We start from the raw sequence: 27335 nt of genomic DNA on the forward strand, positions 1-27335 counted from the left end.
CAGGGAAAATGCACATTTCCAACCTCACACTTCCTTTCCTTTAACCCATCCTCATGCAAAGACCGTATAGTTTGCAAGTAATGCTTAGCTAAACCTGGGACTCCACACCGATTTATCACTTTAAACAATTAAAGCCCTACATTTACAGGGTCATACAAACCTATCTGGCTTCTCTAGTGTGCCATCAGTGGTTCATTTTTGCCAGTTTACACTTAAATTGGGAGAGGGAGTATTCACCCCAAGAATTTCCATGCAATGCTGGATCTGGCACCTTTCAGACCACCAAATGCTTTCAAGTATAAGAATTTTCCCCAGGGGCCGGTGCTATGGCATAGCAGGTAAAGCTGCCACCTGCAGTGCCAGCACCCCATAGGGATGCTGGTTTGAGTTCCCGCTGCTCCACTTCCTATCCAGCTCCCTGCTAATGCACCAGGGAAAGCAGTGGAGGATGGTCCAAGTCCTTGGACTCCTGTACCCATGTGGGAGACTAGGAAGAAGCTCCTGGCTTTGGATCAGCCCAGCTCTGGCTGTTGTGGCCATTTGGGGAGTGAACCAGCAGATGGAAGATTCTTTATCTTTGTCTCTCTGGCTTTCGAATTAAATTTTTTTTCCCTCGGGACCAGCACTTTGGTATAGCAGGTTAAGCCACCACTTGCAGAGCTGGCATCCCATGTGAGCTCCAGTTTGAGTCCCAGCTACTCCACCTCCAATCCAGCTCCCTGTTAATGTGCTGTGGAAAGCAATGGAAGATGGCCCAAGTGCTTGGGCCCCTCCCACCCACATAGGTGTCTTGGTAGGAGCTTCTGGCTCCTGATTTTGTCCTGGCCCAGCCCTAGTTAATGCAGCCATTGGGGAGTAAACTAGCAGATGGAAAAATCTTTTTCTGTGTAACTCTCCATTTCAAATAAATACGTAAGTTTTTAAATAAAAAATTTTTTCTCTTAAAAACAATTTTAGTAATTTCCTTGTACATACTGATCATTTAATTTACTGAAAGGATGTAAGCGGCCGGCGCCGGCATCCCAGGTTCTAATCCCAGTTGCTCCTCTTCCAGTCCAGCTCTCTGCTGTGGCCCAGGAGGGCAGTGGACGATGGCCCAAGGGCTTGGGCCCTGCACCCGCATGGGAGACCAGGAGGAAGCACCTGGTTCCTGGCTTTGGATGGGTGCAGTGCGCCGGCCGTGGTGGCCATTTTGGGGGGTGAACCAATGGAAAATGGAAAACCTTTCTCTCTGTCTTTAACTCTGCCTGTCCAAAAAACCAAAAAGGATGTAAACAATTACAGTATTTGAGGTGAATCAGATTAGAAACTGAGCAAAAGATAATTAATTGAGGGCCGGCGCCGCGGCTCACTAGGCTAATCCTCCGCCTAGCGGCGCCGGCACACTGGGTTCTAGTCCCGGTCGGGGCGCCGGATTCTGTCCCGGTTGCCCCTCTTCCAGGCCAGCTCTCTGCTGTGGCCAGGGAGTGCAGTGGAGGATGGCCCAGGTGCTTGGGCCCTGCACCCCATGGGAGACCAGGAGAAGCACCTGGCTCCTGCCATCGGATCAGCGCGGTGCGCCGGCCGCGGCGGCCATTGGAGGGTGAACCAACGGCAAAGGAAGACCTTTCTCTCTGTCTCTCTCTCACTGTCCACTCTGCCTGTCAAAAAAAAAAAAAAAAGATAATTAATTGAAAATCTAAAAAATGATACAGTTCTGACTGTAACATAATGTAAATGTACAGGAAAACATGTCTGAGTTCACACAAAGAGGGGATTACAATTGAGACTGTTTAGGCTATAATGAAGTCAGTCGAAAACATGTACTTAGGGCAGGCACCGTGAAATCCACACTACCCAGGACCAAGATGAGGCTGGGACAATTTAGGGTATCACTCTACCCTGGGAAGCAACTGTGTGTATGACACTGTACCACACCCGCCCACCTCGGTCATCTCTCCCAGTTGGCCCCTAGCATCTTGAAGGTCCTAAGCACTGGCTATTTAACATACACGGACATAACACTGTGCACCAGCTGCACGGGCGGTTGCGGGGGACACCAACAGAGCAAGGACAGGTCTCTGCCTGGGAGAAGCCAGGGACGGTGAGGCGGGGCCTTCCTAGGTGCGCAGGTGGGGGACTTGCGGGGCCGCAGCCAGGAGTTACATCACCGTAGCCAGAAGCAGCAGAACCTGTTTGTGTGCCATCCACCCCCTGACTTCACCCCTCAGCGAACAGACACCAGTGGGGTAATTAACTGAACAGGCAGGAATGAAGCTTCCACGACGCAGGGGGAGGGGTCGGTCCCTCGGCCGGGGGAAGGTGAAGGGAGCGCATCTCAGCAGAGGCTCGAGACCCCCGAGTCAGAGTCGGCGCGGCCAAAACCGAGGGGATGGGGAGCTCTCCCCCGCCCGGAAGAGCCCACGCCAACAAAGACCCCGGCCAGAGTCGTGAGCCCCCACCCGCGGCTTTCGGTAGATTTCAAGGAATCACCACCGCCCCCGGACACAATGCGTGAACTCCACGTGAACCGCAACAACTAACGAGGCTGACTCCAAAGTGATAAAGGAGCCGGCTACTGCCGGCCAGATAGTGGGAATCCTGCAGAGGCGCTGATAAGCAGAAATCACCAAGCTCGGGACCTGCTCGGATCCGGAGGGCTCACGTCGGGGTCGCCGGGGAGGCGGCGCCCCAGGAATTACCGGGCGGCGATGAGCCGGGTCAGCGGGTCTCCCGCCTGGGCAGGGGCGTCCGGCGTCTCTGTCTGGCGGCGGCACTAGCGGTCGCACATCTCGGGGAGGGACCGCCGGGCAACCGCGCAGGGGAGAGGCGCGCGCGGCACGCACGAGCAGTCGCGAGCCATCACTGGGTCAAGGCAGGCAAGAGGTGAGCGGGGGCGCGCCGCGCGGAGCGCCCCGAGGGAGGAGCCCCGCTCCGGCGGGAAAGCCCCACCGGGGGGCGGCGCCGAGTGGGGCCGCAGTCGGCGGCGCGGCGCGCGGACCCCCGGCCTCGCGGCGCCCGCGAACCGCCACCCGCCGGCCCGCGGCGCGCCAGGGGAAGGGGCGCCGGGGGCGGGGCCGGGGGGACGCGCCGGCCCGACGCCGCCTCGCCCCCTCCCGGCCGGGGCCAGGCGGCCCGACTCGGCCTCGCGGCCCAGCTCCCGCCATCCTCCCCCTCCCCCTGCTTCCCGCCGCCACTCACCGAACCGGAACCGGCTGCTATGCGAGGGGGTTTCCGGCCGGTCGCGGGACGCAAAACCCGGGAACCTCCGCGAACCGGAACCGCTTTCACAACGCCGGAAGGCCCGCTGGCGACAGCGGCGGGGGGGGGGGTGTCAGCGGGCTTCGGGGCCCGCGGGACGCCTGCGCGGTGCGGCGAGGCCTCGGAAGGCGAGGGAGCGTTGACTGCTGCGGTCACGACTTCCCTGCTGCCCCCTGCTTGTGCTGTTTCTCTTCCTCAGGCTCGGAATACTTGGCGCGCCCTTGGTCCTTTCTTTTCTCTGTCCCTCGGCCCCCTTACCCGCCGCTCTCTGGTTCCGCCCCGCCGTCCCGGCTCGCGCTGCGGTTTCCATGGCAGCCCGTTGGCGGCCCGGGTCTGCGGGAACTTGCGGGCGGCTGCCCTGAGAGGAGGGGACCCGGGGTCCCGATAGGTCTCAGTTTGTGGCGGGTCCCGTGGAGGCTTACAGAGCGTGCGCACTCGAGAAGAGGCAGTCAGAGCTGGCTGAGGCTAGCAGGTTCCTCACTTGGCAGCGCACCGCGCTTGATTAAGTCGGGGGCGCGGGGGGCGCTTTGGGGGCGGCCCTGGCGGCGTGTGGAAACGCAGGCCTGCTTTCCTGGGTGGACCCGGGCCTTCGCTCCGGGAGCACACTGGCTGACCTGCAGCCCGTGCCATGCTGAGGGGGTCCGCTTGTTGGTTCATTCAGACTGGCGGGCCTTGCCTGACCAGGCCTGTCCCGCGGTGCTGAGGCGGGCTGGTGAGGGCCACCTGGCGCGCCAGTGTCTGGATGGCTCCACGCTAGGGCCTCGTGCCGGTACCGTTGGACATACCTGCTCCTGCCAGTCATGGACACCTAATCATGGCGCGATCTGCTCATTTGGACTTAATTCTGTCTCTCTAGGAGACAGCCATGCGTGAAGAGGAATTTCATCTGAAATTTTTCATGTGTGTGATTCGGTCTCACCAGGTAGTCAGGACTCCTCAAAGCACAGGTACCTGAGTCTCCTGACGGTGCTCCTGCGCACTGCCTGGGTTCTTGGATGGGAGTCTCAGAACAGGCGTCAGGGGCAAGTGGCCAGGTGTGTTCCCTTGTCTTACCTTTTCCTAACACAAGCACCTGCATAAGTGTGTGGATAGGCCCAAGCAGGTAAGGAGGATTTGGGAGCTGAGAGAGAACCAGAGGCAGAGCCCACGAGCTGGCTGTTGGCTTCTGGGTCCTTAGTCTAGGCTCACCTCTGGGAGTCCCAGTTCCCACTGTCATTGACACCCCAAACCTGTAAAGTCAGTCAAGCCCCAAGGAAAAATGACCTCTTCCTCGGCAAGTATCTGGCTGTGTTCTGCTTTTCCCGTTTATGTCAGAGGGATAGATTGCTTTGGACGAAAGATGGTTGTTGAGAAGAGTCACTGCTTCTCTTATTTTTCACTGGATTTATGGAAAGAGTGTCATGGACAGCTGAGAGTCAGAAAATGAACGGGAGGAAGGAGTGCTCCTCCCTGAGTCTCACCTCGAGGGTAACCCAGGACTCTTTGCTTCTCAGCTGCGGAAGCTTCGACTTCCAACAGGCTCATACCAAGGCCACCACCCAAGACAGATGCCTCCCAGAGTCTGTACACTGATGATGACCCAGGCACCGAGGAAGGCATACCTCATCTTCAAACTGGTGAGGCATGCGGGGAAATGAGGGGTAGCAATGTGCAAAGGAGTGTTGGAGAGTGAGGTACTCAAGCGCGGGTGGTCAGCCAGGGTAGACCTACCAAACTCGAAATAAGAGCTAAGACACAGGGAGAAAGTGTGAGTGTGTGAGAAAGGGGAAGAGAGAGGTCGTTTGGAAAACTAGAGAAAGGAACACCCACCTCAGGAAGCACAGGTTTTTTTCCTCTTTACTGCATCAGTTGTCCCCTCATCTGTGAGTTGCTGGTTGGCTTCCCGAACTTCCGTCAGCAAGTTTGATATACAAGCATGTGAAATATTATTTTTAGTTAATGTTTATTTATATATTTATATCTACTTGAAAGGCAGAGCAACAGAGAGAGATTGAGAGGGAGAGAGAGAGAGCTTCCATCTACTGATTCACTTATCAAATACCTGAAACAGCCTGCCTGAGCCAGGCCAAAGCTGGGAGCCAGGAACTCTACCCAGGTCTTCCATGTGGTTGGCAGGGACCCAAGCATTTGAGCCGTCACTGCTGCCTCAATGTTGAGTTCACAAGCAATTTATATTAAAGCTTAGAAACAATTCTTTTTGATTAGGACAGGGCTTGTGGTGCAGCAGGTTAAACCACTGCTTGGGATGCCACATCCCATGTTGAAGAGTGGTTTGACCCTGCTTCCAATCCATTGCCCTTCTAATGTACACCCTAGAAGTAAGCAGGTGATGACTCAAGTACTTGGGTCCCTACCATCCACACAGAGACCCAAGTGGAGTTCTAGGCTCCAGACTTTGTCCTGGCCCAGTCCTGGCTGTTGTGGAAATCTGGGGAGAAAACCAGCATATGGAAGAACTCTTGTCATTCTACTTTTTATAGTGGATGAAAATAAGTAAATATTTTGAAAGTATGTGTATATCAGAATCAGTTGACTGCAGACATGTGTTGAATTCCCTCTGTTGTCTCCAGTAATACACTAGAAGTGATAGTTTATGATGCATGTGGTAGGCCTGCCCTTGTCATTGTTCTGATGGTTTACCTTAGAGAATATTTAGTTCAACTCTTGTATTTTCAGAAGGAATTTAGGACTAAAAAGGTCTTCCTTGAGATTCAGCAATTTCATTAATCACTCCCAGCACCTATTAAATATATAACAGTATTTGCTCATAATTTTTAGCATTTGTCATTTGAAATCATGACTGGGAGAGCTGGTGATCAAGGAAAGGAAGTGGAAGGAGCAATGTGTAGGGTAAGAGCTTGGGAACATTGGTTCACAATGTTGAATTTCAAAACGAGATGCTCTAGAGATGGAGAGAAAGGAAGGGCTTGTTTGTGGAGGCTGGCACTGTGGTCCTGCACAGTCTGCATTAGTACAGTCTCCTTAGTGTACCCAGACTCGACCACACTCACGGGAAAGTGGCTTCTCACAAGAATTCCAATTTGTTCAGGTTTGGGCATTATCTATCTATCCGGAGCCACTCTGTGTGGTTTCGGTCCAAAGCCTTGCTTTGCCCATGCATAGAAGGCATCTAGAAACAAGCATTAAACCCAGCTGCTGGCTTTCTTGAATTTGTGCTTGTGATTTTCCATTTGTCCTCATCTTTCCTGCCTCCCCGTTCTCCTGCTGGCTCTAGTCCCAATACCTCAGACTTCCTACATTGAACCTGCTTCTGTGGTTTGAGCTCAGAATTATCCCATGGACAAAATACTGATGTATACTTCCTGTCTTTAAACACTGGGGCTAGGCTGGGTGTTCAGCTTAGCATTTAGGTTTCCACTTAGCATGGATGCATCCTGTATCACAGCACTTGATTTGAGTTGTGCACCCCAGGGAGGCAGGAGTGGTTGATGATGGCTCAGGTACTTGGGTTCCTGACATCCACGTGGGAGACCCAGATTGAGTTTTGAGCTCATGGCTTCTGCCTGGGCCAACCGGAACTGTTGTGGGCATTTGAGGGGTGAATCGTTCAATGGAAGCTATCTCTCTCTGTCTTTCAAATGAAAATAAGTAGATAAAAAATTATAAAAACTATCACTTAATCAAATTTATCCAATCCGTTATTTTCTTTCTTTTCTTTTTTTTTTTTTTTTAAGGTTTTTGTATTTATTTGAAAAGCAAAGTCACAGAGAGAGTGATCTTCCTTCTGTTGTTTCACTCCCTAAATGACCACAGTGGCCAGGGCTGGGCCAGGTCAAAGTCAGGAGCCGGGAGCCAGACTTGAGAGTCTCCCCTGTCAGAGCAGTGGCCCAAGCACTTGGGCCATCATCCGCTGCTTTCCCAGGTGCATTAGCAAGGAGCTGGATTTCAAGTGGAGCAGCCAGGACTCTGACTCATGTTCATGTGGGATGCTGGTGTCACAGGTAATTGCTTAACCCATTACGCCACAATGCTGGCCCCCTAAGAACCATTCTTAACCCTTCCAGTTTTGCCACTAGAATGGAGTATGGAGCCTTTTCTCTGCCAAGGGCCTTTTGGATACTTATAACATCATTCATGAGCCATACAAAATGATCAAATGCAAAATTACTTTTCTATAGATTAACTGAATTTCTTTTTAATAGGCTTTTTTAAAAGATTTATTTATGTGTTTGAAAAGCAGAGTTACAGAGAGGCAGAGACAGAGAGAGAGAGAGCAAGTGAGGGAGGGAGGTCTTCCATCTGCTGATTCACTCCCTAATTGGCTGCAATAGCCAGACTGAGCCAGTCCGAAGGCAGGAGCCAGGAGCTTCTTCCGGGTCTCCCATGCAGGCACTGGGGCCCGAGGACTTGGGCCATCTTCCACTGCTTTCCCAGGCCATAACAGAGAGCTGGATTGGAAGAGGAGCAGCCGTGACTCGAACCAGTGCCCATATGAGATGCTAGCGCTGCAGGCGGTGGCTTCACCCGCTATGCCGCAGCACCAGTCCTGATTAACTGAATTTTAAGTCCTGCCTACAGTTGCCTAGGCAGGGCCAGACCAGAAGATTCATGGCTGTTATGTGGCACAGGGGCCTGATGTTCCACGGCCCTGCTCTGGAGAAAGGTAATCGAATATCTTTCCAGCCCCAGTGGGGAATTCCATTCCTTCCTTTCTGCTCTCTCTCCCTCCTTTTTTTTCCTTCCAAGTAAATTTGTTGAACATACTGTGTCAGGCACTGTACTTAGCACTGAGAATATAAAGCAGCAAACAAGGCCGGCGCCGTGGCTCAATAGGCTAATCCTCCGCCTGCGGCACCGGCATACCGGGTTCTAGTCCCAGTCAGGGCGCCGGATTCTGTCCTGGTTGCTCCTCTTCCAGTCCAGCTCTCTGCTGGCCCGGGAGTGCAGTGGAGGATGGCCCAGTGCTTGGGCCCTGCACCTGCATGGGAGACCAGGAGGAAGCACCTGGCTCCTGGCTTCGGATCAGCGTGGTATGCCGGCCACAGCGTGCCGGCCGTAGCAGCCACTGGGGGGTAAACCAACAGAAAAAGGAAGACCTTTCTGTCTTTCTCTCACTGTCCACTCTGTCAAAAAAATAAAAATATTTAAATAAATAAAGCAGCAAACAAAACAGGTCCATTGCTTGCCCTCAAAGCCAGTGAGGAGCTCTGTCCTCAGTGTGATTCACAGAGGTGCACATGGAGTCGCTGGCACCAAAACGTGTAAAATCCTGGCTGCTGGCCCTCAGCTGCTCCTGCCAGCCTGAAGCGTCCCTGGAGAGTCCCACCGGGAGTCCACTCCTGTGGCGGAGCGGCTCTGCGTGGAGAAGCCGAGTGCTCTCTGCCTCTGCTCTACACGTGGCAGTGAAGCAGCCGCAGCAGCTCCTTGCCCCTTATCTGGATCTCAGCTGAGGATGTGCCGTGCTGGGGAGGACACCAAGGGAGTGATCGCCAAGGCCTCACTCTTCATAGAGAAAGGTGGTTGGGGTCCCAAGGAGCTGAGAGTGGGACAGCTTCCTCCAGGACAGAAGCACTGGGACAGCAGATGGCCTTGTGTGCCCGCACTGGTCCAGCAGCTACAGCTGCCCACCATGCCTAACACCCCTCTCTGCACCAGGGCAGCAGTGATGGGCAGCCTGCCCAGGAGGCCAGTGACCCCTGAGACTGCTAAGCTGCAAGTGGCAGCGGGGGGGACTGTGTAAGGGGGAGGTGCCACACCACCTGCCCCTTCAAGACAGTTTCCCCGGGGGATAAGACTGCACTGTGAGGCTGTCTGTCGCCAGCGTCGCCATGCCCCCTGCTGCCCTTCTGTTCCTTTTTATTTTTTTAAGATTTTACTTATTTATTTGAGAGTTAGAGTTACAGTGAGAGGAAGAAACAAGAGAAAGGTCTCCCTTCCGTTGGTTCGCTCCCCAACTGGCCACAATGGCAGGAGCTGTGCTGATCCAAAGCCAGGAGCCAGGAGCTTCTTCCCCGTCTCCCATATGGGTGCAGAGGCCCCAGCACTTGGGCCATCTTCCACTGCTTTCCCAGACCATAGCAGAGAGCTGGCTTGGAAGAGGAGCAGCCAAGACTAGAACTGGTACCCATATGGGATGCCTGCACTGCAGGCAGAGGATTAACCTACTGCACCACGGAGCTGGCCCCTCTGTTCCTTTTTAAGCACACTCAGGCCCAGGTAGTTTGTGTGTGCCGGGATGTTCAGTGAGCCCACACTGTGAGCCTAAGTGGTGTGTGGAGATGACGACTATTGTCCTTGGCCCACATCCCTTGGAAGGTGCACTTCTTTCTGCATCAGATTAAAGGTTTCCATACAAGTGCAAGGGTGCCTCACACAGCTCATGGAAAGTAGAATTAAAAATAAGTTTATTTTGGTGCGGAAAAATTGAAATCTGTACATAATTTTCATAATATGTTTTCCGTGAACTTTTTCAAGACCCCTTGTATAGCCTAGGTATAGTGGTCTCTGCCGTGGAGGTCAGTTCAGGTATGCTCTGATGTGTGTGTGGTGACAGGATCCCCCGAGAGTGCCTGTGTCTGAATTTATCCCAGTCATTAAGTGATGCACCACCCTTCTCTCGGTGGTCCCATAAACTCTCAGTTACCAGGGAAATGTATTTAAGAGCCTGGTCGTGTGTTCTTTGGGCTGTGTGCTTACTAAACAGCTGAGGCTTCTGCGTCCTGGTGATGAGGGTGGGCAGATCTGATGTGGAAGACTCCTAGGACTGTCTTCAACCATGGTGATTTGTCTTCCCTGGCTGAACAAGCTTATCTGGGTCTCAGCTGAGGATGTGAAAGTGGTGCCTTCGCCCCATAGGAGGGGTCGTCTTGCCGCCTGTGACCACTTCCTTAGGCTCGCTCTCTCTCTGGTCATGGACCCTGGTTCTGAAGTCGCTCCACAGGAGCCGTCCGGGCCTTTGGGGCAGGCAGAGCTTTCTTCAAGGGCCAGTGTTCCAGGACCTTTACAGCATAGCGCAAGGGTTTTTAAACTTCACCTCGTGTCAGTATCCCCTGCAGGTGTGTTAAAACACACGGTTGCCTCCCCTGCCCCCAGAATTTCTCACTCCGCAGGCCCAGCTAGGGGTCATGAATTGCCATCTCTAACCAGCTTTTGCTAGACTGGAGTGGAGCTGAGAACCATTGTCTCAAAGCAATCAGGCCACACAGAAACTCTGCCTGCTTGTGCCAGGTGGGGTGGGATCGCCAGACAGGTGCCCTGTGACAGAAACGTCACTGTCGGTGCCTGGTGGCAGTTGCTCCATCTCCAGAAGGCGTCCTGTCCCAGATGGAGCTGAAGTGCAGACCTGCTCTTGTGCCTGGAGTCTGTCTGGTGGAGTTCACATTCCAGTGGGGAACAGATGATAAACAGTACGCCAGCTGGGTAGGGTAGAAATGTGAGGGCCAGAGACACGTTTGGAGAGAGGGCTGCACCTCATGCCACAAGCGCTTCGCATCACTCCCCACCCCCACGCCCCTGCTTCCCAACCACCACTAAGGCACCGTTGTCCCTTAACGTTCTGATTTGAGTCAGACAACACCTTGGTGGTCCTCTGGCCCCCGGCCTGCGCCTGCCTCTGATACGACCCCGACTTGTCCCTGCCTCCCTGGAAGCTGCCTGCAGAGCTCACTCAGCAGCATTTTCTCCCTTGCTCCTTCAGGCCTCTTAAATGTCATCTCCTCAGAGGGGTCGTTCTGGCCCAGGCTGGTTAATGAGCGTACTTGTCCCTCGGTTTCATTTCTCTTCAGGATGTGGCTGGTGTGTTTATCATGTGCCTTGCTCCCTAACATGTAAGCGCATGAAGTCAGATGGAGTTGTTTGCTTTGGTTTTGGTTTCCAGTTCAGGATCCCCTGGAGCCAAGAAGAGTGCCTGAATGTCACAGGGATCCTGGGTTGGAGTCACAGCTGAGTGACTGCCTCACTTCATATATTTTTTTTATTTTAAGATTTATTTATTTATTTGAGAGGGAGAGACCGAGAGAAAGAGAGAGATATATCTTCCATCTGCTGGTTCATCCCCCAGATGACTCAAACAGATGACTCGCCGGGCCAGACCAAAGCCAGAAGCCTAGAGTTCCATCTAGGTCTCCCCTATGGGTTGCAGGGGCTCTGTACCTGGGACATTGTCCACTGCTTTCCCAGGCACATTAGCAGGGAGCTGGATCAGATGCAGAGCAGCAGGGACTTGAACTGGACACCGCCCATATGGGATGCCATTGTCTTAGGTGGTGGCTTAACCCACTGCACCACAGAACTGGACCCTACCTTACTTACTTCATTCCACAATTCCCTGATACGGCACCAGCAACACCTTCTTTATCTTTTTTTTTTTTTTTTTTTTTTTTTTTTTTTTGGACAGGCTGAGTTGGACAATGAGAGAGAGAAAGAGAGAAAGGTCTTCCTTTTTCCGTTGGTTCACCCCCCAAATGGCTGCTATGGCCGGCGCGTGGTGGCCGGCACACTCTGCCGATCCGAAGCCAGGAGCCAGGTGCTTCCTCCTGGTCTCCCATGCGGGTGCAGGGCAAGCCCTTGGGCCATCTTCCACTGCCTTCCCAGGCCACAGCAGAGAGCTGGACTGAAAGAGGAGCAACTGGGACAGAATCCAGCGCCGCAGGCGGAGGATTAGCCTATTGAGCCTCAGCGCCGGCCACCTTCTTTATCTTTTCATCACTGTGGTTTTAGTGCAGGTCTTGCCCATTCCAAGGTCATGACTCCACCCTAATGGGGTGAGTGGGAGCGTGAGTGTGGCCCTTAGCACCTTTGTTGCTTCCACCCACGGCAGCTTCTGGTAATCATTGTCAAAGAGATCTGTCTCACTACATTTGCTTCCTGGTAATATTGTCTGCTTTTTATCCTGATTTGAGTGTTTGTCCAAAGCTCTCCACATCTTCACTGTCTTGTCTGTGACACGGCGGTTAACGATCGGGCAGAGCCTATAAACCAGGTGTGTTAAATGTTTAGTTATTTATTTTCAATTCAGAGACAGATCTCCCTTCCTCTGGTTCACTGCCCCAAATGTCTCCAGCAGTCAGGAGAGAGCTAAGTGAAAGCCAAGAGTTTGGAACGCAATCTGGGTCTTCCACTGATTGGCTGGCATGGACTCTTGAGCCATCACCTAATGCTGTCCCTTTTGCACATTAACAGGAAACTCCATGAAATTGGGAGCAGGATGAAAACTTGAACCCAGGCCCTCCTATGTGGGATAGGGATACCTCAACTGGTATCAGTCACCTGCCTGGAACAGGTGCTTTAGGATAGGTCAATGGCTGTACTCAAGTGCTCTTTAAATATATTTCTGGGGCCAGTGCTGTGGCATAGCATGTAACGCCACCGCCTGCAGTGCCGGCATCCCATATGGGCTCCAATTTGAGTCCCGGCTGCTCCACTTCCTACCCAGCTCTCTGCTGTGGCCTGGGAAAGCCGTAGAAGATGGCCCAAGTGCTTGGGCCCCTGCACTCACGTGGGAGACCCAGAAGAAGCTCCTGGCTCCAGACCTCTCTCTCTCTCTCTGCCTCTCTTTCTCTCTGTGTGTAACTCTTTCAAATAAATAAATAAATCTTTTAAAAAATAAGTATCTGTATTTCTCTCCACCACTCCACCAGGGTTCTTTCTTCCATAATAATTACAGTTTTACCCCTACCGTTTACATGAACTTGAGGCCAGCACTGTGATAGTTCTCTGATCCCTGGAGAGCTCCGGGAAGCACAACCATACCCTCAAAATGTCCTCCTGTACACTGAGGCCAGCACAGAGAACGTGTCTTGTGGCTGGGGCTGTGGTGTGACACCTAAGTTGAGGTATCACCTGGATCTCCCCGTACACATTAGTATTACCTGCTGTATCAGTCTGGTTTTCATTACTGTCACATAATGTTGGAAGCAGGCTAGTTTATAAAAGAAGAAATGCGGCCAGTGTTGTGGTGCTGCCTGCATCCCATATCGGTGTGCTGGCTCAAGTCCAGCTACTCCACTTCCAATCCAGCTCTCACGTACCTGGGATCCACAGCAGAAGATGACTTGACTACTTGGCCCTGCCACCTGTGTGGTAGACCTGGATGGAGTTCCTGGCTCCTGGTTTCAGCTTGGCTGAGCCCTAGTCATAGCCACTTGGGGAGTATGAACCAGCAGATGGATGAAAGATGCTCTTTCCCCTCTCCCTCTTTCTCTGTGTCTTTCAAATAAATAAATAAATAAATATTCAAAACTAAACAAAAGAGGATTTCTATATTTTCAGAATATTTTTATCTTTTTTTTTTTAATTTGCAGAGAGAGAGAGAGAGAGAGTGCTCCCATCTACTGGCCCATTCCTCAAATGCCCATGATGGTCTAGACTAGTCATTCCAAAGCCAGGCGCTGTGAGCGCAGTCCAGGTCTCCCACATGGATGGCAAGAACCCAGTTACCTGAGCCATCATCACTGCCTGCCAGGATCCACATTAGAAGGAAGCTGGGGTCAGGAGCCACAGCCAGGCGTGGAATCCAGGCACTCCCATGTGGGACCTGAGCATCGTAACTGCTGGGTGAAACACCCACCCTCCAAAATAGATTCATTTAACGGATCACAGTTTTGGAGAATGGAATCAAAATTTGGGCAGCCCCACCACTTTAACCTCTGGCAGGATTCTAATAGTATGGCAGGAGTCTGGGTAGGAGCAACTGACCACATTGTCAGACAGGAAGCCAGAGAGATGAGGGGTCCCACAGCATCTCCCAGCCCTGCTGCCCTAGGAGCCAGGCTTCCAGTGCATGAACCCTGGAGGGACAAAGCCCCTCCTCACCACAGCACCTGGCTGCAGGTGGCAGGACTAGCAGCAGGCCAGTGAAGGTGGAGGGAGTTGTGCACTTTAACCTCTCAGCCCCTGGTGCAGCTGTCCTTCCTGTGCATTCAGTCCTCACTTTTCCCGCATTCCCTGTCAGGGCCAGCTGCCCTAAATTCTGGATTCTCGCTACCAACCTCAGTGATGGAAGAACGCTGAGCATAGCTCAGATAAGGTTTGCGTTTCCTAGCGGTATTATGGTTAGTTCCCATGCTTCAGTTGTTGGAACAGACATCAGCCCTCACGAGAAGCTGATGAACTCAGGACAGAGATGGGGACCGCAGTGTCCTTTTCCGCCCCTTTAGCCACACTGCAATCAAAGCAGTCTTGGAATGACTTGCCAGCTGCCTGCTTAGTTGGGCTGTCTCAACGGTGTGGGGTGCTGTCTCTCATTTGCCAGACCTGCTGCTTTGCTCCTGTGACCCGTACTCTTCTTCCTGAGTCTTGGGGCTCCCTGGCCCATGGCAGTGCCCAGACCCCTTCCTCATCCGTCTGCAGGCTTCATGCGCCTGCACCTTGCAATGCGGAGGACTGCTCAGCCTCCCCATTGCAGGAGTGGGAGTTGGGCAGATGCCCTCTTTGCTACAACTGCCCACATGTCACTCTCCCGTCATGAGCCACCTCATTGATCAAATAATAAATTCAAAAAGCACAGCTAGCCAAAGTGCCCCTTCCACAATGTTAGGACTCCTAGGAAGTGATATGTGGAATTTTAAAAAAAGATGTCTATGGAGGAGGAGAAAATTAGGAAAAAGAGAAATGCACTATCTTGGATTTTAGGGTTAAACTGGAAGAAAAGTCATCCCGTATTGGATTTTAGTTTTGAGAGAAGTTTTAGGCTTACAGAGAATTATGTAGAACAGAGAGTTTGCATGTACATCTCTCTTCCCCATTCAGTTTCCCCTGTTATTAACGTCTTGCATTGATGTGCTGCAGTGGTTGCAAGTGATGAGCCAATAGTGGTACAGTGTTTCTGACTGAAGTCCATGGTTAACATGAGCCTTCACCTCCCCCTCCGCTCCCTGTTGGATGTTTCTGTGCGTTTAAACAAGTGAGTAATGTCGGGTATGTTCACCCTTACAGCACGAGGCAGAAGAGTTTCCCTGTGTCCCACCTGTTCTCCCTCTGTCTCTTTCCTGAGCCCCAAGTAACCACTGTTCCTTTTCCTGTACCCATGGTTGTTCCTTTTCCAGAATGTCAGGTAGTGGAATTTGAGGGTGTAGCTTTTACCGACTGGCTTTTTCACTAAGCAATAAGCACTTAAGGTTCCTCTGTATCTTTTCATTGCTTGACAGGTAATTTCTTTTTGGTGTTGAATAATATTCCTTTGTATAGATGTTCATTTATGCACATTTTGAGGGAACTTTTTGTTTCTCCCATTTTTATCAGTAAAGCTGTAAAAGCTTTCATGTGCAGGTAGGTGTTTGTGTGGACATAATTTTCAACTCACTTGGGTAAATACTTAGGAGTACCATTGCTGGGTCATGTGGTGAGGCTGTGCCTCGCTTTGTGAGAAGCTGTCAGACTGGCTTCCAAGCTGACTGCACCAGTGTACCTTCCCGTCACCACTGATGGAATGGCTCCGGAATGGCTCCGCATCAGTATTTGGTATTTCCAGGGTATTGCCTTTCTGTGTTTTGGATTTTAGTTACTCCAGTTGGTATGTGGTAGAATTGGATGTTCTAATTTGCAGGTCCCTCATGAGATACGATGTTGAACACCTTTGTGTGTGTTTATTTCCACATGTGTATTTTCTTTGGAGCAGTGCCTGTTCCGATGTTCTGCTCATTTTTGGATGGGCCCTTTTCTTTCTATTACTGAGTTACAAGAGTTCTTTACATATTCTGGATTACAGTCCCTTGTGAGATATATGATTTGCAAATATTTTCTCCCTTTCTGTGGGTTGTCTTTTTAAACTTTTTTGATGGTATTTTTGCATTACAGAAATTTTAATTTTTTTCTTAAGATTTATTTTACTTATTTGAAAGACAGTGACAGAGAGAGATCACTTCCCAAATGGCTGCAACAGCCAGGGTCTTCGCCATCTTCTGGTGCCTTCCCGGCGAGCATCAGCAGGAAGCTGGGATGGAAGCAGAGTGGCCAGCAGTGGAACCTGCTGCTCTGAGAGGGCTGCCAGCATGCCAGACAGAGCCCACACACTGTCCCGCAATGCCGGCCCCAGAAAATTTTAATCTTGTGTCATCCGGTTTTCATCTGCTGGTCAATTGCATTCTTACTGTTTGCAACTGGAATGTGCAGGTGCAGAAACCCCAGTGCGCCAGAGGAAGAGCAAGGAGATAGGACCCTGAGGAGGCAGGGGCAGCCTGGGTGAGCACGGGCAGGAGAGCCTGGGCCCGACCAGGGGAGCGGGGGTGTCCCCGCCTGCTCTTGCCCCCGGGTCCTCCACAAGGCTGGCTGACAAGGCAGTGCGAACGGAGCGAGTGGAGACTGCGGGAAACGTTGCTTGAGTTCAACGAGGGACCGAGCCGGGGCGGGGAGAGCGGAGGTTTTGTTACCAGTCTCCTAAGATGTGTGACTTAAAGGGGTGGTCCTACTGAGAACAGGAGGCGCACGGAACCGTCTGGTCCGCCCCTGCGGGGAGCCCAGGCCGCTGCTCGGTCCTCGCCGGGGCGGAGCCTCCCTCTCGTCCCGCCCCGCGCCCGCCGGCGCCCCTCCTCCAGGACGCGCTGCGGGTACCCAGGCCGCGAGAGCGGGGAGAAGCTGGGACTGAGGCGAGCGCGGCCTTCGGTGAGCAGGGCCGGGGCTGGGAGGCCGAGAGCCTGGAGGGCGGCCGTGCGGGGCGGGCGGAATCTATAGAGCGCCACAGAGCGGGGGCCGCGCAGAGGGACCCCCGCCGCCTCCCTCCTTGCGTCGCACCGCCTCATCCTGCGGCCGGGTTTGGCGGGAGGCGCTGGGGCCACGTCGCCCCCCACCGGCAGCCAAACCTGGCCCGGGCCCAGTGGCTCCGCACCTGCGCACATGCGTGGGTCTCTGTTCACACGCATGGATTGCAGGACCTGTGTTTATCCGCATGTGTGGGTTGCGGGACCGGTGTGTGTGCGCATGAGTGGGTGGTGGGCCCATGTGTGTCCTCGTGTGTGCATCGCTATCCACACACGTGGGCTGAGCGCTTCTGCGTGGGGTCTGCAGTGTTCGTGCGTCGCGAAACTCCGTCCGGAGCTCCTTGCTAGGATTTCTCCTCCGTGAGAACGCTGGGCTTCCGCCCGGATGACCTCCTGTCCTTGGGACAGGACCTTGTGATTTTCCTCCAGCAATGAGGAGAAGAAACGGGGCCGGGGGGTCCGAGCGGTGAGATGCCTTGCTCCTCCCTGTTTGCTCCAAGTCCTCCCACTTAGCTTCTGCGCGTTCTCTGTGCCTTTGTGGTTTGTCACTGTGCTTGCTTCGGTCTCAGTGCATTTTTAGAAGTGGAATGCAAGGGGTATATCTGTGCCCAGGCCTGTTTTAAATTTCACCTACTTGATGTTTGCTACTTGCATTGCACTTTCAGTGGTTATTTATTGGGCTGTAATGTGCCAAGACCTCGCCAGCTTTTAGTAGCCCTCCCGTCCTCGGGGTCATCTGTCCAGTGGTGGGCAGACTCCTGCGAAAGGCCACAGAGCAAGTGTGTGAGGCTTTGTGGGGTGGACGATCTCTTGCAGTACCTGTTCTGCCGCCGTAGCACAGCGCAGCCATGAATCCTGTGTGAATGGAGGTGTAAGGATGGTCTCTGAATCTGAATTTCCTCTGTTCTTCACCTGTCACAGCTCTCCGGAGGTATAAAACGTGAGAGGGGCAGGCTGCTGACCCCCAATCTAGTCCAAACCCTTCTTAGTGCATAAGAAGCAGTTCAAGTCCCACACAAGGTATTAGGTGAGTGGTAACTGTGTGGTCCCGTTGAATGTATGTCAGTGAAGGTTTCCCAGGCCAACAGGTGTGTCTCCAGCAGTGGGTGGGGGTCTGTGCGAAGGCCCAGGGAGCCTTCTGGATAAGAGTGCAGGGCGCCTGCACAGATGTAGGGTTAGAGCGGGAGGAGCAGGTTGAAGCCATAGGCAAGGTCTGGATCATGGAGGCTTTGCGAGCCAACCCCAGCAGTTGAACTTGATCTGTCAGTGCTGCTTCTGTGTGGTGTGTGCGTGTTAATCTGTGTCTCCTAATGCTATGTGTGTGTTGTGTGTCTCATTGCATGTGTGTGGATTTGTGTGTCATGTGACCTGTATCTGAGCAGTGCCCTGATTGCCCTAGATGTGGGGTGGAAGCATGAACTTCCGTTCAGCTCCTGTTCATGTGAGGTGATGCTGTACATGGAAGCCTCCGGGGCCTGTATCCTTCCCAGGAGGGGCTGGCACTGTGGCGCAGTGGGTTAAGCTGCCATATCCAGGAAACTTGCATCCCATATCTGAGTGCCAGTTTGAGTTCTGGCTGCTCTGCTTGCAGTCCACTTTCCTGCTAGTGCTCCTAGGAAGGCAGCAGAAGATGGCCCACGTGCTTGGGCCCCTACTGTGCGTGTGGTAGACCTGACGCAATTCCTGGCTTTGGCTGTTGTGGACATCTGGGGAGAGTGAACCAGTGGATGGATGACCTCTCTGTTTCTCTGCTTCTCTCATTCCCCCGCCAAAGTCGCTCAAATAAATAAGTGTTTTTTAAAAAGAGAAAGACAGGAGCCCAGCAGGGGAGACCAGCTGTTACAGGGAGCAGGTCAGGAAGACAGGCGGTGGGGGGGAGAAGGGAGTTGGGGAGGACGGCACTGCAGGGGGCGGTGGGGTTGGTGGCAGTTTTGGTTCTGAGAGAAAGGGCGGAGACAAGTGAAAAACAGCAGGTGTTTGCCTGGATGCCCGGAGAGTGATGACCCCACCAGCGTTTTGAGGGCACAGAAGTCTCCTGTGCTCCTTTGGGAGACAGCAGCAGGAGTCCCTGTGTCACGTGTGTGCGTGTGTGCATCTGTGGCAGCCACCTGTTGCTTTTCACATTTAGTTGTGTGCAGTGTGAGAGGCAGGGGCAGGAGGGTTCTGGGCCCTGGAGCCTGGGAGGTACAGGGAGGCTGAGGAATGGCCCAGGGCTTCCTGAGCCTTTGAAGAGTCTTGGCAGTGGTGCCTTCATAACCCCAAACTCCAGCTTGAATCCCAGCTCTCCCGATGCTGCTAACTGTAACGCAGCTTGTCCTTGTTTTTCTGCTTTGTTGGTGCTTTCGGGGTCCAGACCTCTGACTGCCACCCTGTCACCGCCCTTCGCTGAGAAGGAGGAATCTTCGAGGCTCCCTTGCTGTTTGCTTTCTGTTCAGTCATCTGCCCTTCTCCCTGACCTTAGCTTATCCTGCAGATGGGTTCCTCTCGGGGAGGGAGGGATCAGGGAGGGATTAGCCAGGACTTTTGAGTCTTGGGCTTGATTACTGTGGCATTTCAGCTTGTCATTCCACAGGGTGTGGCTCTCCCTGGAAGAAGTCCAGAGTTCCCAGGCTGCAAAGCTGAGGTGGTGGAGTGGGAGAGCCTGCCTGAGGTGGCTCTTGCCAGTCTGACGAAGCTGTCGCTTGAGCTAGCGGCACCTTGACCCAGCTGTGTCCTAACTGACCATCGTCTTGCCTTCTAGAGTGGATCATGACCCATGAAGAGCACCATGCAGCCAGAACCCTGGGGGTCGGCAAGGCCATCGCGGTGCTCACCTCCGGCGGAGATGCCCAAGGTAAGGAGGAGAGAACAGGAGCCATGGCTGGTGGCCCTGGCTTGCTGGGTCCCTTTGCCTGCACACTGGAGCTCCCCATCTGTAGCTTCACACTGGATTCCTCGGCTTCCCTAGAAAACTCTCCTTGTCCGAGTCCCCACGTTCATTTGTTTTTTTTTTTTTTTTTTTTTAATCCTTTTTTTTTTTTTTTTTAAGATTTATTTCTTTATTTGAAAGAGTTACACAGAGAGAGAGAAGGAGAGGCAGAGAGGGAGAGAAAGGTCTTCCATCTGCTGGTTCACTCCCAGTTGGCCGCAGTGACCAGAGCCATGACGATCCAAAGCCAGGAGCCAGGGGCCAGGAACTTCCTCTGGGTCTCCCACATGGGTGCAGGGGCCCAAGGACTTGGGCCATCTTCTGCTGCTTTCCCAGGCCATAGTAGAGAGCTGGATCATAAGAGGAACAGCTGGGACTCAGAGCGGCACCCATACGGGGACCACAGCACCAGCCCCTCTTTTAGGTTTTATTTGCTCTACTTTTACTTCGGCAAAACTTCCTTCCAGGTTTCTCCGACAGCTTGGGGCCGTTTTGGTCCTTTAGTACCTAACAAAGTAGAGTTTTCTGATGCAGTGTGGGAAAAGAAATGGAGGTCAAGTTGCTGAGGGGGCTTTAGGCAGGTTCTCGTCAGGCACTTTGGGAATGGTGGGGCGGGGGGAAAGAGGGGAACAGTCATTGCAAATGCCTGTTGGTCTCATGTCTGGGGGTTTTCAAGCCTCTATGATAACTCTCTGGGTTGCTGTTCGAGGGTCTGTAATTTTCAGTCCCATTCACGTTAGAAAGCACAGTTTACATTTAACAAATGTTTATTGTTCCTAATTGTTTCTTATTTAGAGTTAAGGTAGAAACTTTATAGCATCAGCTCTCAGAAAGCCATGACCAAGTCGTGATGAGTTTTTTCTGTTCCCCCTCACAGGGACCATCCCCCATGGCTGTTCTCCCCAGAGCCTATTCCCAGCAGGCTGTAACTGGAAACCAAACTCCGTGCTTGCGATGTTCTCCACAGCGTCTCCTGGACGCTGCCTGCAATCTTATCCTTCATTTTGCTTCTAACGAGTCAGGCAGCTGCTCATGGAGGGCTATTCAGGGCAACATGGGACAGCCAGGGAGACTGGCCAGGACTGGCTCAGCGCACAGCAGCGAATGAGCTGGGGTAGTCTGAAGAACGACTGGGACTCATAGGACAAAGTGTCTCCACGCCCTGGCCTGGGAATTTTAGACCCAGGTGTAGGGAAGGGGTCCTCGGCTCTGATTTCCAGGAAAGCACTGAGACACTCACCCTCAAGGCAGGAGGGTGGCCTCAGGCCTCAGGGGTGAAGTGAAAAGAAGGCAGAGGGAGGTGAGCAGAGACAGGTCCCTGCTGTGGGATTGTTCTGCCCGCCCTCCCTGTTCATTCACCTGGAGACCATTTAAGTCGTGGTTTCCTTTAAATCATTGACACAGGTTGGGAGGAGGAAACAGTGCTCCAACTTAGGTGTTTCAGAAGAGAGTGTTTTCCTCGTTTCTAAGGTGACAGGCAGACTCCAGAGCTGCAGGTGTCTGTAGAGAACCCTGCAGGCCTGGTGACTGCTGTTCTGATCTTGCTGAGCTGACGGCAGCGTGGATGGCTCTGGGTGACTCTGAGCTTGTTCCTGTCTCACACAGGCTGTTCCTGGAGCTTCTGAGAAGCCTCCCTTTGCAGACCCCTGGTTTTGAACCCTTACACGTCAGTTGGTGAACTTAGACTCGATGGGATGCCTTCGCGGGGTGGCAAGCCCAGCCTTCCAGGCATTGACCTTCTCTATGGTGCTTTGGGCACAGTTCCCGCCTCTTCATAGTGTCCACTTTTGGTTTCCAAGACATTGCTCAGCTCTGCTTTCCCCTAATCTCTCTCGGTGCTCCTTGCTGGTCTCCCTCCTGGAACCCTGTGGTCGGTGTTCCTGGCCCCAGTCTCAGTGACGTGTGCCTCACGCCCACCCCAGGGCACAGACCAAAGCCTGCCTCTGCTCGATCCACCCTGTGCTGTGCCCCGTCAGTCACAGGCTCTCCCTTTCTCTCCAGAACCTCAACATCAGATCACAGGCTGCATTAGGGTGAGGCCCTTCTGCTCCTGTCCCTAGAGGTTTCCCAGCCAGGATCTGTTTTGTCCCAAAGGCCACTTCCAGTCCAGGCCTCCTCATTCCTTGTCTGGAATGCCAGGGAGCCTCCTGGGCCTGTTCCTTGGCGTCTGCACTGTCTCCCAGCGGCTGCTGAGCGTCGTTGGGACACATGGGGCTCATTGTATCCTGCTGCTCACACAGTTCTTCAGGAATTCTTCGTTGTGTACACCTTCTCTGTGTGTGTGGTGGTGGTGGTGGTGGCCCTTTAAGAATCAAGGGTGGCTGGCGCCGCGGCTCACTAGGCTAATCCTCCGCCTTGCGGCGCCAGCACACCGGGTTCTAGTCCCGGTCAGGGCGCCGGATTCTGTCCCGGTTGCCCCTCTTCCAGGCCAGCTCTCTGCTGTGGCCAGGGAGTGCAGTGGAGGATGGCCCAAGTGCTTGGGACCTGCACCCGCATGGGAGACCAGGAGAAGCACCTGGCTCCTGGCTTCGGATCAGTGCGGTGCGCGGCGGCCATTGGACCATTGGAGGGTGAACCAACGGTAAAGGAAGACCTTTCTCTCTGTCTCTCTCTCTCACTGTCTTAACTCTGCCTGTCAAAAAAAAAAAAAAAAATCAAGGGTAAACTGTGAAGCTTCTCCCAGAAGAAGTGTCTGTGGTCCCAGCACTTCTCAGAGTTCCACAGGGATCACGGATTCCCTGTTAAGCCCTGGCCTCCTCAGTGAAAGCCACACTTTCCCCGTGGCCCGTGGTGCCTGTACACCTGTGTAGCTTCATTTCCCACCAGCCCCTACCTCACAATTTAGTCTTTATAGCACTGAATTACCTAAAGTCATTTCTTGACTCTCCCTTTGTTTGTCTAGCCCTCCCTGCCTAGAACACTCCCCCAAATTGTCCACCGGACAGATTTAAAGGGAGTGGTTCCAAGGTCTCAGACAGATGCCATCTTTGCTATCCACCCTTCTCTGACTTCCTGTGGCAAGCACAGGGTTTCTGTGGCGTCCCCACCAAGTGCTGTGCCTGTTTCTGCTCTAACGTTTGTGCACCCTGTGGTGATTCCTCAATGTCTTGAGCCCCACCACCAAGTCCTCTCTGTGTTCCCAGACTCGGCGCTGCCCACAGACGTGGCTCCCGTGCCTGGCGTGGTGCTGCTGTGGCAGTCCTTACCCAAGGAAGGGTGCCCCTCACTTTGCATTGCAGCCAGTACCAGTCTTTTCATCTGCCACAGAAGAGACATTCTGATATATATTTTAACTCCATTCTGCTGTATTCCAGACAGCTTTGGATTACTCAGTGGTCTGTGGTAGCTGTAGTCTGTGCTGCGCAGTCCCCGTGACTGGCTTCCCTGGTGCTTGCTGGTCTGGCTGGTATCCAGGCAGGCTGAAGACCATGTGTCTGCAGTGGGATGTCTGTGAGGTGGTGGCTGCTCTGAGCGTGCAAGGCGGGACGGGCCGCCTCCCAGCTCTCCAGTGAAGTGGTGCTCGGTGCGTGTAGGTCGCATGGTTCCCTGGGGAGGAAGTGCGTGTGGAGCCCCACTGTGTGCGGTGCTCTCTGACTGTGCCTTGAAGGGCGTCTTGGCCACCGAACAGCTACTAGGAAAGGACAGAACCCATGTGAACGAGGGACAAGGCCCCCTTCTGTGAGTCCTCCTTTCTTCTCTGAGTGGAAGCGAGAGGATAACTTGCACTGTAATTCCTAAGTTCCCTGCACCCCTCGGCTGCAGGGCCTTCGGGGGAGGCAGGTAGTGTGTGTTGTCTCACTGAGCGAATGCTGGGAGAAGGCGGGGGAGAATGCAGTCCCCACTGATTCTTCCCACAGGCTTAGTCCCAGTCTCTGTCCACGTGGGAGCAGGGGATCACAGCGGCGAGACACCCAATAGCTGTGTGTGTGGACTGGGAGGATCTACTGCCCAGGAAAGACTGCAGCTCACTGCACCACGCAAAATCAGGCCTGGGGCTGGTGCTGTGGCGTAGTGGACTCCCAGCTGCTACGCTTCTGATCAGCTCCCTGCTGATGGCCTGGGGAAGCAGCGGAAGATGGCCCAGGTGCTTGGGCCCTGCACCCACATGGGAGACCTGGATGAAGCTCCTGGCTTCAGCCTGGTCCAGCCCTGGCCATTGTGACCATTTGGGGAGTGAACCAGCAGATGAAAGATCTCTCTCTCTCTCTCTCTGCCTCTGCTTTTCCCTCTCTGAAACTCTGACTTTAAAATAAATAAACCTTTAAAAAAAGAAAAAATCAGGCCTTTGTCCCAAAAAGCCTGGCAAATCTGGGTGTCTGGATTCTGTGCAGAGTAGAAGAGAAACCTAGCAGGCCGGCGCCACAGCTCACTAGGCTAATCCTCCACCTGTGGCGCCGGCACACTGGGTTCTAGTCCCGGTTGCTCCTCTTCCAGGCCAGCTCTCTGCTGTGGCCCGGGAGGGCAGTGGAGGATGGTCCAGGTCCTTGGGCCCTGCACCTGCATGGGAGACCAGGAGGAAGTGCCTGGCTCCTGGCTTCGGATCGGCGCAGTGTGCTGGCCACAACACGCTGGCCGTAGCGGCCACTTGGGGGAGTGAACCAATGGAAAAAGGAAGACCTTTCTTTCTGTCTCTCTCTCTCTTGCTGTCTAACTCTGCCTGTCAAAAAGAGAAAGAGAGAGAGAGAGAGAGAGAGAGAGAGAGAGAGAGAAACCTAGCATGCCCCTGGAGGCTGGTAGGGCATAGCACAGAGGCCCGGTGGTGTGACTTGGACTCGACCAGGAGCTTCCTGAGAACAGCTCCAAGGCCTGGCCCGGAGCATCAGTACTGGATGGAGTGAGATGGTGCCTGACAAGCTGCTCTCAGTGTCTCCCACAGTTCACCCTCGGGAGATGCCTCCTGCTGGCCTGTCCTGGCAGAAAGGCTGGTGGGGGCACTAGGTGTGGGAACTGGGGCCCCCCTACAGTGCGTGCACTGATTGGGAGTGGGGAAGCCGTGCGAGGAACTCTGTGGACCCACAGCCGTGACTGTGTGAGTCCTGTGCGGCTTCCCTTAGGAAACCTCTCCCGACTGTCCCCGCAGGTATGAATGCTGCCGTCCGGGCTGTGGTTCGAGTTGGCATCTTCACTGGTGCCCGGGTCTTCTTCGTCCATGAGGTCAGTTCCCTCCCTCACTGTGTGTCACTTCTCTGACCTCTGCCCCCACCCCCTCCTGGCTGCGCTGCTTGCTCTGTCTTGGCCCCCAGTCCCCAGGGTCGCTCGTCCCACTGTTTGCCCAGTGATGACGTGGGGACCCAGGACCTGCACACTGCTGCTCCCTCTACCTCTCCCACAAAAGGAGCAGCCGGCATGGGTGATGTGGGCATGGCTGGGGTCGCCCTGTGACAGGGGCTGCCTGCCTCTCTGAGGCCCTCCTGGGCTGCCCTGCTCCTCGCCTCTGCGTTTCTTCCCCTGCCAAGTCTCATTTCTCTTCTTCCCTCCCTTTGGGGAATGAGATGCGCCCAACGTGAGAGGAATTGGAAGTAATGAAGTTGGAGAAACTGGAGCAGGATGTTGGAAGGCTGCCTTCTCCTTCCCTGGACCGTGTGAATGGGAAGCCGCGAACACTTGGGGCACTGGGGGGAGGGGTGCCTTTCTCTCACAGGGCCTCTTCCCAGGGATCCCGTCTCGGTCCTGAGGACTCAGGGCCAGTGCAGCGAGGCTGACGGGTGCTGTGTCCCACAGGGCTACCAGGGCCTGGTGGATGGCGGGGACCACATCCGGGAGGCCACGTGGGAGAGCGTCTCCATGATGCTGCAGCTGGTAGGTTCTGGCAGCACCCGTCCTGCTCTGCCCGCTCCAGTTCCTGCCATGTGGCTTGAGGGACAGGAGAGGAGCTTGTGTTTGCCCTTTAGTCTGCGTTTAAAAACAGCACCCTGGTTTCCCGGAGGAGGGAGTGATCACAGGATTCTGTGCTCCTCACGGAAAGGTCACAGGCGAGACAGAACTGCACGTCAGCAGGCCCCACGCGGGGTCACGGGGAAGGTCTGGCCCTGAAAATAACCTGCCGGGGCTGGAGCCAGAGCACAGCTGAGCAGGCCAGCCCCATGGGAAGTCCTAGGACTGTCCTGGGCATGTCCAGCGCTAGCTCCATCTGCTGTGGAGCACCGCGGCCAGCCCAGCAGAAACGCAGCTGTGAGCTGATTGACTTAACGTCGACCGCTCTGCTCAGCCCCCAGGTGTCTGTGGGAGAACGGAACTCAGTGGCCGTGAAGGCTCTGTGTGGTCTGGGTTTGTGGGGAGCCTGTGTGTACTCACCCTCTGGCCTGCAGGGCCCTGCACACCTAAGGCTTCCCATACCCAGAGCTGTTTCTCCTCTGAACGCCTGGGTGCTGTGGCTCCTGCCCCTGGTGCCACAGGTCCCAAGGGGCTCAGAGAAAAGGAGCAGGCGCCCTACCCATTTCTTACCTGGATTGGTTGTGTTCTTGTTGTTGAGTCGTCTCATTCCTTCTATATTCATTTCTCAAAAAAAGAAATGCAGGTGGGCAACAAATATACAAAAACATGCTCGGTACCACCAGCCACTGGGGAAATGCACACCGGGATCACAGTGCGATATCCTGATGCCCATTTTCAATAAAGCAGAAGGATACAAGTGCTGCTGAAGAGACCTCTGTACACCTTGGGTAGGAATGTAAACAGTACACCCGGTACAGAAAACAGTATGGAAGTTTCTTAAATAACTACAAGTGGAGCTGTCACGTGACCCAGCCATCTCATTAGTGGATATAGATCCAAAAGACACAAAATCAGAGATACCTGCTCCACCATGCTTATCGCAGCACTGTTCACAATAGCCAAGATGTAGAGCCAACCAGAGTGTCCATTATCAGCTGAATAGATAAAAATGCAGTCAGGATACACACTGGAACACTGTTCAGTCATGAAAAAATGAAATGTTGTCATTGGCAGCCCAACGAATGTTAAGTAGAATAAGTCAGACACACAAGGACGCGTGCTGCATGTTCTTCATCCTGTGTGGGGGCTGAACACAGAGTGGTAGCTCCTGGAGGTGGGGAGTGCGGGGGGACACAGGGTCCCTAGTCAGAGCTGGGTGGAAGGAAAACACTCTGGGCCATGCTTCCCGAGCAGGTAGGAGAGAGGAACTCCAGGTCCACAGTCCCACAATGATGGCACAGTGGGGACTGGCAGTCGCTCCAATTAGATCTGAGATGTCACTGTTGCCCATGAATGTGTACAAAGACTGTCAGTTAAACTTTTTTGATGTTATTTTTTAAAAGTAAATTTTTAAAGAGAAACTGTAGGCACAGCTGGGAATTTCGGTGCTGAAGAGGGAAGCCCCACTGGGCACATGGCATGGGCCATCAAAGGCTGAGGTCACTGCTGCTTTTCAGGACGTCTGAGATGTGAGCAGTTGAGATTATTCCAGAAGCCCTGACCACGTGCATTTGTCTCGTTCTGTTTGAGGATGATCCCTTTGCTGAGGCTTTCAGTGCAATGGTCGGTGTCAGTTGTCGTCTGAGATGGGCAGGGGG

The 27335-nt window shown here is 53.6% G+C and overlaps 2 protein-coding genes across 14 annotated transcripts in view; one reads left to right on the forward strand and one right to left on the reverse strand.

Moving 5' to 3' along the window:
- Window positions 1-3480, reverse strand: part of SENP1 (SUMO specific peptidase 1) — a 54671-nt gene extending 51191 nt beyond the window's left edge. The window contains exon 1 of one of the 2 annotated variants that reach the window (XM_051850442.2): window positions 3181-3480. The gene's annotated coding sequence lies outside the window, so the exon portion shown is untranslated. Of the gene's footprint in view, window positions 1-2681; window positions 2821-3180 lie in introns of those variants that run through there. The other variant, XM_051850441.2, reaches the window with a different exon arrangement.
- Window positions 2726-27335, forward strand: part of PFKM (phosphofructokinase, muscle) — a 33658-nt gene continuing 9048 nt past the window's right edge. Inside the window, exons 1-6 of one of the 12 annotated variants that reach the window (XM_051850433.2) lie at window positions 3565-3712; window positions 4097-4187; window positions 4734-4856; window positions 19636-19728; window positions 24884-24957; window positions 25525-25602. In XM_051850433.2, the coding sequence (XP_051706393.1) occupies window positions 4106-4187; window positions 4734-4856; window positions 19636-19728; window positions 24884-24957; window positions 25525-25602 (450 nt within the window). In that variant the 5' untranslated portion in view covers window positions 3565-3712; window positions 4097-4105. Of the gene's footprint in view, window positions 2866-3564; window positions 3713-4028; window positions 4188-4733; window positions 4857-16614; window positions 16801-17029; window positions 17362-17788; window positions 17923-18836; window positions 18977-19015; window positions 19546-19635; window positions 19729-24883; window positions 24958-25524; window positions 25603-27335 lie in introns of those variants that run through there. The other 11 variants (XM_070049748.1, XM_070049747.1, XM_051850436.2 and 8 more) reach the window with 11 other exon arrangements.

The sequence above is a fragment of the Oryctolagus cuniculus genome, chromosome 9 (genome assembly GCF_964237555.1).
Source record: "Oryctolagus cuniculus chromosome 9, mOryCun1.1, whole genome shotgun sequence".
Taxonomy (NCBI): Eukaryota; Metazoa; Chordata; class Mammalia; order Lagomorpha; family Leporidae; genus Oryctolagus; species Oryctolagus cuniculus.